This window comes from Neovison vison, chromosome 1, assembly GCF_020171115.1.
Source record: "Neovison vison isolate M4711 chromosome 1, ASM_NN_V1, whole genome shotgun sequence".
In the NCBI taxonomy this organism is placed as follows: domain Eukaryota; kingdom Metazoa; phylum Chordata; class Mammalia; order Carnivora; family Mustelidae; genus Neogale; species Neogale vison.
Window position 1 is genome coordinate 56,212,107 of NC_058091.1, and position 13,424 is coordinate 56,225,530.

The window sequence follows — 13,424 nt, forward strand, 5'->3', positions numbered from 1 at the left end:
CTTGAACAGGAACTTGAAGGATACCAAGATACTATAATAAGAAACTTCATTATACTGCTTTACCTTAAGAGAGAAACTGCATACTGTTCTATATTCGGTTCCAATATACTCCAAACTTTTTGAAGAGTATCTGCAACACTGGCATTTTCTTTTGTATCTAAAAATAGTAATTAAAAATGCAATATAAAAACTGCAAGATGCCTGAAAGAGCATCTTGTTCAAAGCTCTGCTTTTACAGATAAAGAAGCTGAAATTTACAAGGTGGTATCCAAAGCCACAAGCTTTATTAGCAGCAAAACTTTGCTAAAATATAAAGTTATAAACTTCTAGTCAACAGCTCTGCTCATCAATTTGTGCTGTTTCCCTTCACCTTCAGTTTAAAAATCACAAAGTGTCCCTTGATCTAATTGAAGAGTCTCATCAAAGAGTTTATATCAGGAGATCTTTTGTCACCAAAAGTTCCTTATGAAAGTTTTTACGACAGAAAAAAAAATTCATCCAATTTTTCTAAAAAACAATGGCTAATGGGATCCCACTAAAGCTCAATCCCATAATCCACATTTGTTTAGGAGTAAATGAAAATGGTAAGAAAAATGCAAATACATACTAGCTGGCTCAAATTTAACATGTCAGAAACTGACTTTTTCCCAAATTATCCTATTATAATTTCTTCATAACACCTACTAGCATCTGAAATTGATATCTTAATATATTTACTTGTCCATTGTATGTCTATCACCACTAGAAGACAAGATTCATCAAAGCGGAAACTGTCAGTTTGCTTGAATTCAACAGAGTCAGAATTTAGAACAGTGCTGTGCACACAATAAATAAGCGTTAAGTGAAAGAAATGCATATATTATTAATTATTAAAACATTATTAAGTTGTTCAAGTTTTTATGTCTCAAAAGAGAAAGAAAATCATTGTTTAAATATAATTTTTACAGCATATGTGGACAAAAATATATTTTACTATATATTTGATTTGATAAATCTATCTTTACTTTTTCTAATAGAATAATAGCAAAATCAAGCAACAGTAATATTTTTCTGAGATCCTGGGATCATGACCTGAGCCGAAGGCAGAGGCTTTAACCCACTGAGCCACTCAGGTGCCCTGGAATTTCAATATTTATAATGTTACAAAGACTCAGCCCAATAGTAAAGTAAGACAACTCCAAAATGTTTTTCCTTAGCACACAAATATTCCTTCTTACATACACAAGTTTATTTTATAAATGACTGGAACATGATACCTGGTGTTCTAGCTCTCATAAGCAATCTGACATAAGTCCCTCTCCACATGGCTTGAATTTTAATCGCTGCTGCTACTTCCTCGGGAGAATATTCTTTATCACTCACTGGTAGAGAGTATTTAACATCGACCCATTCCGCTGGAAAGAGAAAAAAAAAATTTTGGACTGAAGTGTAAGTATTTAATCCTTCCCCCAGTTCTCAATGCCTTTAACTGCTAAAGCCCCCTGACAAATAAAGTGCCACAATGATAGATTTATCTTTATAATTAATATTCTGCTCGGCAGGTGGCCCTTTTTTAGAATGTAAACACTCTGGAAAAGGGAAACACTACATATTGACCCATGAGTAAGCTACTATTAATTCTTCTGTGAAAATAGTGAGGAGTTTCTCTCAAAGGTGAAAGAAAATATTAAAATTGCATGACTAGAGCATAGGGAGAGCAGGAAAGGAGAGTTACTTGGATCTGAAGATCTTCCCAGAATTCCTCAAATCATACCATAAATGTTAGCGACATTCATAGTCTTTCAGGGCAGAAACAAATAGAACAGGGAAATTCTGGGCTTCCCTGGAAATACGGAAGTTGGGGACACATGACAGATCCTTGGAGACTGTGGGCTTCCCAGAGCACAGCTTGAATTCTCCATGTCTCTAGTCTACCTACTCCACAAAAACTTTGTGCTTTTTTCAGAGAGATCACAAGTAGGCAGAGAGGCAGGCAGAGACAGGGGATAACCAGATTTCTTGCTGAGCAGAGAGCCCAATGCGGGGCTCGATCCCAGGACCCTGAGATCATGACCTGAGCCGAAGGCAGAGGCTTAACCCGCTGAGCCACCTAGGCACCCCTGTGCTTTTTTCAAATTATTTCTCTTCTATAAGCCTAGAAAGCCCTTTGTCAAACAAGTATCTAAACTATTCAGTACCTAAAGAAACCTCTTCTAAGGAGAAATTGAGTAACTCCAAATCCAAAACCATAGCACGAAATGCAAATTTAAAGTTGGGAGGAGGTTTTGTTAATTGAGTTTTTTTCATTAAGCGCCATAAAGAAATATGAAAAACCTAAAAAAGAGAAAATATGTTAGTACATTTTTTTAAACCAAGAAAATGGCTATTACCTGGCCAAAGAGGCTCTAAAGAACTTTAAATACTCGAAAAATAAAAATATGTATTTCTCAGATGCACAATAACAGAAGATTTTGAAGTCTCACTTACCCAGGAAGAAAGCAAAATTACTTATCACCTTACCATTTCTTAATCACTATAACGTTTATAATGTACCCTCAATCAGAATATAACTGTTTAAAGAGATACAGTATAAGATGAAAAATATGGCCCGTGTCCTTAATTAAGCAAATTGAATATTATATTTCATTTGTTCTAAAATGTCATCCACTGTAAGACACACTATTGTTTCATGTGTTACCAAAAAAGAAAATATGCTGTTTGGATTTTTTATTACTTGCTTATTTTCATCTATGAATACTTGCTTCCTTCTGAAAAAGCTCTTTTAGATTTGTTTAGACAGAGCTTTTCCATCATTCATCACACTGAAACACACATGAAGAAATAAAATAAGCTGCCTAAGTTTTGGTTAGGAATTCTGAAAACATTCATATTCAAACTCTTACCCTTGCAAGTCACTTTTTGAAGATATTTAATATGTGTGTTTTCCTATATAATTTTGTCCTTTATGTTGTCAAGCTTTGAAGCACCATTGCCTAAAGTGCATTCTACTTTTGTCCCTGGGGTTTCACTCAAACCACCGACCCCTGTCAGTAAGTGCTGGTGCTGACTCACTCCTGATCCTACCAAAGAAGACCCATGGAAGGTTTTTAGACCATAACCAGAACACATATTCCTTCTTCCAATTTTATTTTCATAGTTTTTATCTTGAAATTCTGAGATTCCATTTACCCAGTTTTTCCACTGAGAATGCCAACCAAGGCCCAGCACCTTGCTGCTGGATTACTTTTATCTACTTATTTGTCCACAGGGAGTAATGTGCTTGGTGGATTATGTAAGGTGCCTGGGACACCATCTGAGATGATTTTTAGCCACGTTCTCTTCTCCTTCTCTCTCTTTTACCTGGGGAGGGGTATCAGTCTGGTGTGGGGAAAATCCCTCTGCTATCTTATTTCTTTCAGAGGCTCTCTAATGTGATTTCTCTTCCAGAAGGATTAGGCCTTTGTCAAACAATACACATATTTCTTTTGAAGCAGTAACAGTATGAACCCTTATGAACATGTCCATGTGTGTGCAGAGAATTCTGAAGGCCACCTGGCCAGCAATGACTATAAGGAATCACCAATTACAAGGCACACTCTGATTTCCTTCTCATGTTAAAGTGTGAAAAGAAATGTGCTCCTTAGAATTGGTGAAATACAGTGCTCTTCAAAGACATATGATTATTGTACTTCCTGCTTAGTCCACATTTTCTGACTACTTCTCACCCCTCTCCATATGTTTAGAGACAGGGACTTAATCTCATAATCTGTATTTGTAACTGCCCCATCAACTGACAATGGTGGATAAGCCTGCAAGAAACCACCTAACCCACGCTGAGCGAATCATTGTTACTTGGGTTGAATAGTTTGAAATCAGGATCAAGACATTCTAAACTGGCCTCATATGGGAAAGTGATGGAAGTCAGGAGTCAGTTTTTCCATGATATGAATTTAGGAGTAGAGATAACATGTTTATAGGAAGAAAAACAAAATGAAGAAGACATGTTCCAAAGGCTGTCTATCCCTTCTTTGAAGTTCTCCACTGAGTCCTTCCTATCCTTGGGAGCCAAGACCTCCCTATATCCTTATAATAAATTAGCACAGCTAACTCCTTGTTATGACTTCAATGAGTTAGATTTGTTTTTGTGCCATGCTAACAAAATGCTCTAAGTATTTCAGCGTCTAAGGTAAAAATAAGAAAAATAACTGGTTATATTAATCCTCCTACTCTCTTACACTTAAGTGTTCAGTGTCCTTGATCATGTTGGTGTTCTATAGGATATCACTCTGGGTTCTGTGTGAATGTTGATGACAGCAGTGAACTCAGACCTGAGGGCAGGAAGGGGCCATTACTCTGACATCCTGATTAAGACACATGCATGTTAGAGAATAGGGAATAATCTCACAGATTCATGGATTCACCATATCAGTGATTTCAGGGGTCTAGAGGATTAGGCATGCTGGGACATCCCTTCTAAGGTAAAGGGTAAGATACTACAATTAAGAAAGAGGCCAGTCCTTCATTGTCTTCTCTGGAATTGCTGATAAAATATTCTGCTTTGGGGAATATTATTCCAATCATTTACTGAATGACTTAGAATGCCTTAAGGTTTGAGCAGAATCCAAAGCAAAAAAAAGATCTCTAGGAGATTTGAGCACCGTGGGAAACAAAGAAAGATCACCTTGTCCAACTGTGTTATAAAAATTGCTAATGAAAGACCTCCCAGAAAACACACTAGTGTTACTCACTAGTGAAAGAGTCCTTATCTGTGGGATACTTACCTGACCCATCTGGAATTGTTTATGGTTGATAAATTTGAAATTTATTGATTTATGGGATGTGGCTCTAAAAAAATGTCACATAACTATGTAATAGAAAAATGTAAAAGTATTCAAAAATTTAAAGTATTTCGTTACCAAAATTGCTCCCTTTTGTGTAAATGAAGCATGCTCAAAGGTCCTTTACATTTTAGATCTGGCCTAGCCACAACAGATTCATGCACAAGTAATCTGGGTGGCAGGGACATGAACTGCGAATGGTTCCAATAGTTTGGGCTCTCTTTTACCCAGGCTTAGCAACCTGTCAGTAGCAGAAACTTTAATACAATATCATCCTCCGGGGATTCCAGTCAGTTGTGTGGTAGCAAGTTTATTTCAGTGGGCTTCTATCAAGGGGATTCAGAAGCACCAAGACATGTCCCGGCAAATTCAGACATAATACTTCCTGTCTCCATTTTGTCCTTCCTAACATTGACACTTACCTCAAATATGAGTTTGCTTTCTCTTTCTTTGGTGTCTCTGCCAGTATCATTGTCCAAGGGGTTATGGAAAGTCTAATTTACAAACATTAGATCCAACCTAACATCCCTTTGGAGCAAGGTCATATTATACAGAGAAGATTTAACCACTGGAGAATGTCTCGGACTCAATGGGCCTAATAGATACTGCAGAAGGAACTGACAAAACTCCTGGTAAATTGAAATGGCATATAAAAGTCTCAGCTAAGAGGCCATCCTAGGGATGACATCTTGTAGAACTGACAGGATATCTTCCAGGGCATGGTATACATGAACAGAACCAAAAACCAACATGCAGTGTGGCCTCTCTCACCATTATTTCCAGTGGACCATTTGCAATATTTAGTGTTCTCTGTCCCAACAGGTAGTTTACTAAATTGGAGGACCTAATTCCTGGGGATGGAAGGCAACGGATGTTTCCATCAGGCAATGTGTTATGATTTATAATAAACCTAAGTTATGATATAGGCCTGGTTGCTTTGAGCTTCTCATTCAGGTATGTGAATAGGAGAAAAGGAAAAAATATAATGCTGTGTAGGGAGAATTTACCCTGACTGTCATGAAGTACTAGGGTTTCTACTCCATAATGGGGACAAGAAGAATTATGTTTGAATTCACTGGGACACTTCTTGGTGCTTCCACAGTAAATGATTAATCACAGCCTGAAAAGAGTAAGGCAATCAAGGTCTTGGGCACATCAGGATTAGAAGTCTAGGTCACCCACCAGGCAACAAGAACAACTGAAGCTTTGGATGGAAGAAAGGGGAACTCTAGAATGGTTGGTAGAGGAGAGAGATGTTGAATACCAACTATGGCTTCAGGACCAGATGTAGCAATGGAGACCACAACTTTCTAGTCCTATGATGATTTAATTATTTGCTTATTTTTAAGGTTTGGGAATACCGCCTTAAGCCATCTAGAAGCATCACCTTAAAGAGCGAATTGATAACAGAGTTCACTTAAGGGGGGAGATCAGATTGGTTGAAGAATAAATCATGGCAGGTATTTCTTACAGATTATTCATGCTATAGGTGAACAGTTCTCAATTAGGGGTGAACTATGTCCCAGGTAGAGTTGCCAGATAGAATACAAGATACTATAAAGGCAAAAACAAATTACAAAAGAAAGGCTTAATTCTCTCTATGGAAAATAAAAGAAGAAACTATTTCCCTCCCTTTTTCTTAGACACCTCTTTCAGAAATTTACTATTGCAAGTTCTTTCTCTTTCTCTGTGAAATGTATGTAAGTCTTTTTTAAAAGGCTAAATTTTGAAGATTACCTACTATATATTTTTTTTTGGCAAATGGAAATTATCCTTCTAGAAACATCATAACTTAGATGTGCTTACCCTGAAGTGCTGTGTAGTTACTTCTTTATTGTGGAGGGGTACAGGGTAGTGAGCCGCTTGTAAATCCTTCATAGCCACAGAGAGTTTACCCTTATCTTTGAAACTAGCAATCACATTTCTAACAGCTTTCAAAATCATTAGAGACTGCTCTATGAATCGGGAGCTCTCCTGGGAAGACAAAGCATAGCAGCCAGCCTTACTTTCTTTTTCATTTTTATTAAAGTGTAATTAAGCTTATACAAATTTAATTCCTGTTGGTATAATAAACCTCTTCTATATAGTTGAGTCAATAGTTATTTATGAAACCCTTGCTTGATCAAGGCATTTTCCAAGGGTCTATGATCTCAAAGATATAAAACAAGGGTTATAATTCCTGCTGTAGTGGGGACACATGGGAAGGACACCTACCTCATACTGGGAGCCAGAGGAAATTTCTCCAGAGTATTGATACCTAGACTTAGTCCCAAGGACATCTAGGAATTACTTTGACACAATTGTGTGGGATTGGAGAACTGATGGGGAGAGAAGAGTTCAGGGAGAGAGTGATAAAGATTAAAAAGATAAGAGGGTGAAAAGGTAAAAAGATAAGTCCTGCTACTGACTCTGAGGAGAAAATGAATGCAAAAGGGGGATAGGGATATGGAAAACAGTATGGAAGTTCCTCAAAAAATTTAAAATAGAACTATCATCTATTCTAGCAATCTTACTTTGGGTATATAGCCAAAGAAAATGAAAACAGGACATTGAAAACATATCTGTATCCCCATATTCATTGTAGCATTATACATATTAGCCAGGACATGGAAACAACCTAAGTGTCCATCAGTGGATAAATGGATAGAGAAGATGTAGTGTGTGTGTGTGTATAGATAGATGTATGTGTATATGTAAATACAGATGTAGTATGTATATATATATTATATATCCATTACACATAACTATATATATGTAAAGCTGGAGTATATATGTGTAATATGTACACATATATATTTTATATATATACTTTATACACACACACACACAAACACACAGAGACAATGGAATATTATTTAGCCATGAGAAAGAAGGAAATCCTGCCATTTGTGACAACATGGATAGATAGACTTTGAAGGCATTATGCTAAGTGAAATAAACCAGACAGAGAAAAACAAATACTTCACAGTATCATTTATGTGTGGAATATTTAAAAACAAACTCAAAAACAGAGGGTAGAAAAGTGGTTGTCAGGGGCTAGGAAGTGGGTAAAATGAGCGGTTCATGAAAGGATATGCACCTTCAACTACAAGATGAACAAGGTCTGAAGATCTACATGTAAACCATAGTGACTACAGTTGATAACACTGTATTGTATAATTGGTATCTGTTAAGAGACCAGAACTCAAATGTCACCCCCCCCAAAAAAATGTTGTTAACAACAAAAAGATAAGTATGAGAGGTGATGTTTGTGTTAATTAACTAGAGGGTGGGTATCCTTTCACAATGTTTATGTATATCACATGACCACAATGTACAGTTTGTATAACTTATTATTTTATTTGTCTATTTTACCTCAATAAAGCTGACAGAAAAAAGAAATTGGATGTCAAATTGCAAATCTGTAGGTCAAACACAAAAAGAGAGTCAGTGTGGGGTGGGGGGGGGCAGAGAAAGAGAGAGTAGGAGGAGAGAGACAGAGGAAGAGAACCCTGAGAGGAAAAGGAATTTACAGATTATTTTGATCGGTGTGTAGTAGGTAGTTGGTGGCTAGAGGAGGAGCTACCCAAAGCAGAGGGTGCTTTGAGACAGCATGAAGAGGGTGAAATTGTGAAGTGTTTTTGTTCCTTCCTAGGGTGCACCATGGTGCCATCATTGCTCCTTGGTTCCCTGCAGAAATTATGAGGAATGGCCTAGCAGCTATGCCTGGACGGTACAGATACCCTGCTGGGGTGACCGGATGAAGACAGATGCAACTGAATTGCCCCCTTAATGCATTCGCCATTCTGTTACCTTCTACCCCAGCCTCTGAAAGCCTAGAGAAAGCATCTTCTCATGGTGTTTCTCCCTGAGGTGAAGCCATGACCAGAAAAATTGGTTAAATGACAGCACTGGGAGTGATCATGTATGGCTCTGAGGAGTTTCTGTCTCTCTGCTCTTGGACTAGTCTATCTCTTGTTTCTTCATTAAAACTGAAGAATAATAATGGGCCTTGGTTTTCAGGCCCAGTAATTTTTACAAGATGGAGGAACTGATAACCCAGGGAAAGATGAGTTCGCAGACTAAAATAACTAAACATTTATAAAGTTAAGTCACCTAAAGAAAGAGACAAACTGGATAATCCATAGTACCTGAAGCAGACTCTTTTTTTTTTTTTAAAGGAAACAAAGAAAAAATGAAATAAGAATTTAAAATAAGCAAGAGCGTATCATGCTTAGCGAAATAAGTCAAGCGGAGAAAGACAACTATCATATGATCTCCCTGATATGAGGAAGTGGTGATGCAACATGGGGGCTTAAGTGGGTAGGAGAAGAATCCATGAAACAAGATGGGATAGGGAGGGAGACAAACCATAAGTGACTCTTGCGCTCGCTTCGGCAGCACATATACCAAACCATAAGTGACTCTTAATCTCACGAAACAAACTGTGGGTTGCTGGGGGGAGGGGGGTTGGGAGAAGGGGGGTAGGGTTATGGACATTGGGGAGGGTATGTGCTTTTGGGTAAATTGGAAGGGGAGATGAACCATGAGAGACTATGGACTCTGAAAAACAATCTGAGGGGTTTGAAGTGGCGGGGGGGGGTGGGAGGTTGGGGTACCAGGTGGTGGGTATTATAGAGGGCACGGCTTGCATGGAGCCCTGGGTGTGGTGAAAAAATAATGAATACTGTTTTTCTGAAAATAAATAAATTGGAAAAAAAATGAAAAAAAAATAAAATAAAATAAGCAAGACAGGGGCACCTGGTTGGCTCAGTGGGTTGGGCCTATGCCTTCAGCTTGGGTCATGATTTCAGGGTCTTGGGGTTGAGCTCTGCATCGGGCTCTCTGCTCAGCAGGGAGCCTGCTTCCCCCTCTCTCTCTGCCTGCATTTCTGCCTACTTGTGATCCCTGTCTGTCAAATAAATAAATAAATAAATAAATAAATAAGATCTTTCAAAAAAAGAATTTAAAATAAACAAGATAAACATAATTAAGGGAATAAGAGACATGTATTTATAAGGTGGGCTTGTTGATCTTCCTTCTATGGAGCAGGAGGCAGAGGACAGGTGAGAAACAGCACAGCAGAGAGGGGGCAGCCATGGACAATCCTATACAACCACTGCCCAGAGAGGCAAGAATTCATGACTGAGCACATCTGGGCCACAGCAACATTAACATAAAAGAGCTACTCCTGAGGCATCTTGTTGCTACCTGGGCCCAGAAGTTTACTGACTGGCTGAGAAGATCCTGCTTCATTAATATGAGGAGGTGCTACAGGGAGATGGGTTTGGTAGAGGGTGTAAAACTGAACTGTGCAGCAGGAATGCCCCACACAAATTGGGCCCCCCCAAAGCAGCAGGCAACGTATCTAAAGACGTCTTATGGAGATCATCTAAAACTAAGACAAAATCTCAGGGGAAATGCTGGGTTCGTTTACATTGTTTCTTCTTTCAGATGCTTCAGAACAGAGGAGTAAGAGAAACTAAGAAGAAGCCAAGAGAAGAAGAGATGAGCAAGAATGACAAAATTATCCATGGATCCTCTCTCCCTGAATTCCAGAGTCAAACACTCCAAATTCTTTAGGTCAGTGAAGGGGCACTAGGACAATACGATACCACAATTTTAAGCTTTAATGGAAAAGGTCTGTACTGACCCTCTATACATCCCAAACGACCAATATGCTATGGGATCTACCAAAAATGTGGATGTGACAGGGAATTCCACAGAGCAGAGGTGAAGGCAGTTGTTGGAGAAAAACTAAAATTATTTTATTTGTATCTGTATTGTTTACAGAGTTTAGACTATTTATTATACATAAATACATTTGCGAGGAGTTTCTTAAAATTCTTAGTTCTTAATTCTTAATTAACAGTTTTAAAAGGTAAAAAAAATAGGTAAGCAATATGATTTAGTTCCAAATTTTTGGAAACACACACACACACACACACACACACACACACACACAATCATGGTTGCTTAAATACTTACGGGCTCAAAGTGGGGTAGCACAACATCTTCATCTCCAACGACAAAAGTCACCATGCTGCAGATGTGTATGGAATGTCCTACTGGGGAGTATGCAGTGAAGAGCAGCATATGTCTCCTAAAGACAATGGAAAATATATAAGGACCAATGGGCTCCTTTGTTGTAGTTCTAGCCTCTGTTAGTTGCTTGATGACAGTCTGTGCTCAAATGAAGTCAAACATTAGTGACACTTGAATTTTTTAACACAGATGGGATAAAGACCTTTGAATTTTCATTCTTTCATTCTGAAAGAATCATCAGAGGTCATGGGATATAATTGCATTAATTATATAGGACAGAAAATAGTTACACTAAATGATGAACTTGACCATGAGGGAGCTCTCTGCCATACACCACAGTCACGTCCCAGGAGATGATTTTTCCCTAACAATAATTCATGGTGCTTAAGGCTTTGTAGATTTCAGATTCATTTCATAGTCATTTCCTCACAAATGTGTCCTTTCACCTAGGTTGTTTGTGCCTCTCCTACCAGGTTGTGGTATCACTGAGAGCGGCAATGCTCATTTCTCCTCAGTTACTGAGCACTTGGAACATTCTTAAAACTCTCACACAGATAGATTAGGTCCTGGGGGAAACACTTGGATATATATAAGAAGGTTCTTTATTAATTCCTGTTTTTGGTTGTTTTTGGTTGTTGTGATGGATGAGCACTCAGACAGAATAATGACTTCTGGGAAAGTCTCTTTATGACAAAGTTTTTAGGGTAGAAGTGAGAAACTCTGAAGTTTTAAAATTTATTATTTTCTAGGAATACTGGGTGCTTGCCACACATTATTTTAGCATTTGATTTTGCTGTGTAGGCTTTGCTTTTTCTATAAGAGCTGTAGCTTTTCACTGATTACATAGAATTAACATGATTGATCTTAGGAAATCTAGTAGAAATATTTATTTCATCTGAAATAGGAAGTAATGTTTTGAATTTTAGTTATCAAAATCAAGAAAGCTTCAACTATGCATATTTTCTTTAAAATGGAAAATGTTTAATTTTCAATTGTCAAATTTATCTTAATTAAAAATAAAACTATAGGTAAGATTAAAAGCAAACCACAGGTTAAAATTATAGAAACCATAGGGGAAAAAAATGCTATGTTTGCCAATCTGTTTTTAAATAAAATCACAGTTCTTACCAAGGGATATAAGATTTACCAGAAAACAAAAAGAATAGTTTAATAAATGAATTAGAAATGCTATTTTAAACCATATTCTTTCTTTTTTTTTTAAAAAAAGATTTTATTTATTTATCTGACAGAGAGAGAGACAGCGAGAGAGGGAACACAAGCAGGGAAAGTGGGGAGAAGCAGGCTTCCCGCACAGCAGGAAGCCCATTGCAGGGCTTGATCCCAGGACCCTGGGATCATGACCTGAGCTGAAGGCAGATGCTTAACGACTGAGACACCCTCAGTGCCCCTAAACTATATTCTTCCTTAAGAAATTACCAGACTTTGACAATCACGAGTATTCCAAAAGGAGATTCACTGAACAGCATTTCTTCAATTTCTTTGTTCATGGAATTATTTTTCTCAAGAATCTTAGTGATAGCTTTGTTTCTTACAAAATCACTTCAGGAGACAATATTCTGGGTCCCACATTGTTTACTTATTTGGTAGCCAGTGGTTTACAAGGCTTCAAAAAATTCTTCATATGGGAAAAATGAAGTCACTCCATACCCAACAGGCAGGCGAACCACCGTAGCCTTAGTAGCGTATGTATGAATCTTTGTAACAAGTTCCCGGGACTTCAGAGATTTCCAAGAAACTGATTCAGCTGTAAGCAGCCCAGGCTCTATTTGGGGACTGTCTTTTGTTAAAGCTAGGAGGAGAGGGAAAAATGTTAAAATTTGACCGTGACAGTTTAGCTGGTCTTTACAACATTAGTAACAATAATAATATCAGGAATTAGAGATTTTCTGAAATTATTCATAAAACCCAGAGAAAATACTCTGGGTAAATAACTACTGGAAATAATACTGGTGAGACTCAGGTCTTCCTCTCTGTCCGTTTTTCCTCCTCAGAATCATCTCTCACTAAAGAAACCAGGAGTGGGAGAGTTAACAAAAGTACAGACAAGACTATCCCATTTAATCATCTGTGGCAGAAATCACAATATCTCTCTAGATGCAGTTTTAAGGGGGAAAGACACCACATCTGGGAAAATAAAAGATTTTCCTTAGATAGTGGCAAAGCAAGATCAAAATACCCCATTGTTTAATCAAAGTTTTTAATTTTGATTCTTAGTTTTGACTATGTGTAGAAATAGCAAATAATGGACAAAAATTTAATTTTCATATTAAGTGTTCCTCTTAAAGTGAATAAAGAATATTAACTAATTTTCATTAGTAGCTAAGGCCAAAAGACTTTTTAAATTTAAAAAAATGTAATTGAGACAACATTGACACAAGACCATTTTATTAGTTTTAGGTGTATCATATAATGATTGCTATTTGCACATATTGTGAAATAATTACCATGAAAATTTAGTTAACATCCATTACTATACACACTTACAATTTTTTTTCTTGTAATGAGAAACTTTGATTTACTCGCTTAGCAATTTTCAAATATACAATATAGTATAGTGTCGTT

General features: G+C 37.4%; 1 protein-coding gene across 1 annotated transcript in view; it reads right to left on the minus strand.

Annotated features, from left to right (window-relative positions):
- ADGB (androglobin) overlaps nt 1–13,424 on the minus strand; it is a 170,805-nt gene that overhangs the window by 67,634 nt on the left and 89,747 nt on the right. The window contains exons 18-23 of the mRNA XM_044247121.1: nt 12,510–12,651; nt 10,785–10,899; nt 6,624–6,791; nt 2,178–2,313; nt 1,257–1,394; nt 64–157 (exon numbers count right to left, since the gene is read on the minus strand). Coding sequence (XP_044103056.1) covers nt 64–157; nt 1,257–1,394; nt 2,178–2,313; nt 6,624–6,791; nt 10,785–10,899; nt 12,510–12,651 — 793 coding nt within the window. The remainder of the gene's footprint in view (nt 1–63; nt 158–1,256; nt 1,395–2,177; nt 2,314–6,623; nt 6,792–10,784; nt 10,900–12,509; nt 12,652–13,424) is intronic.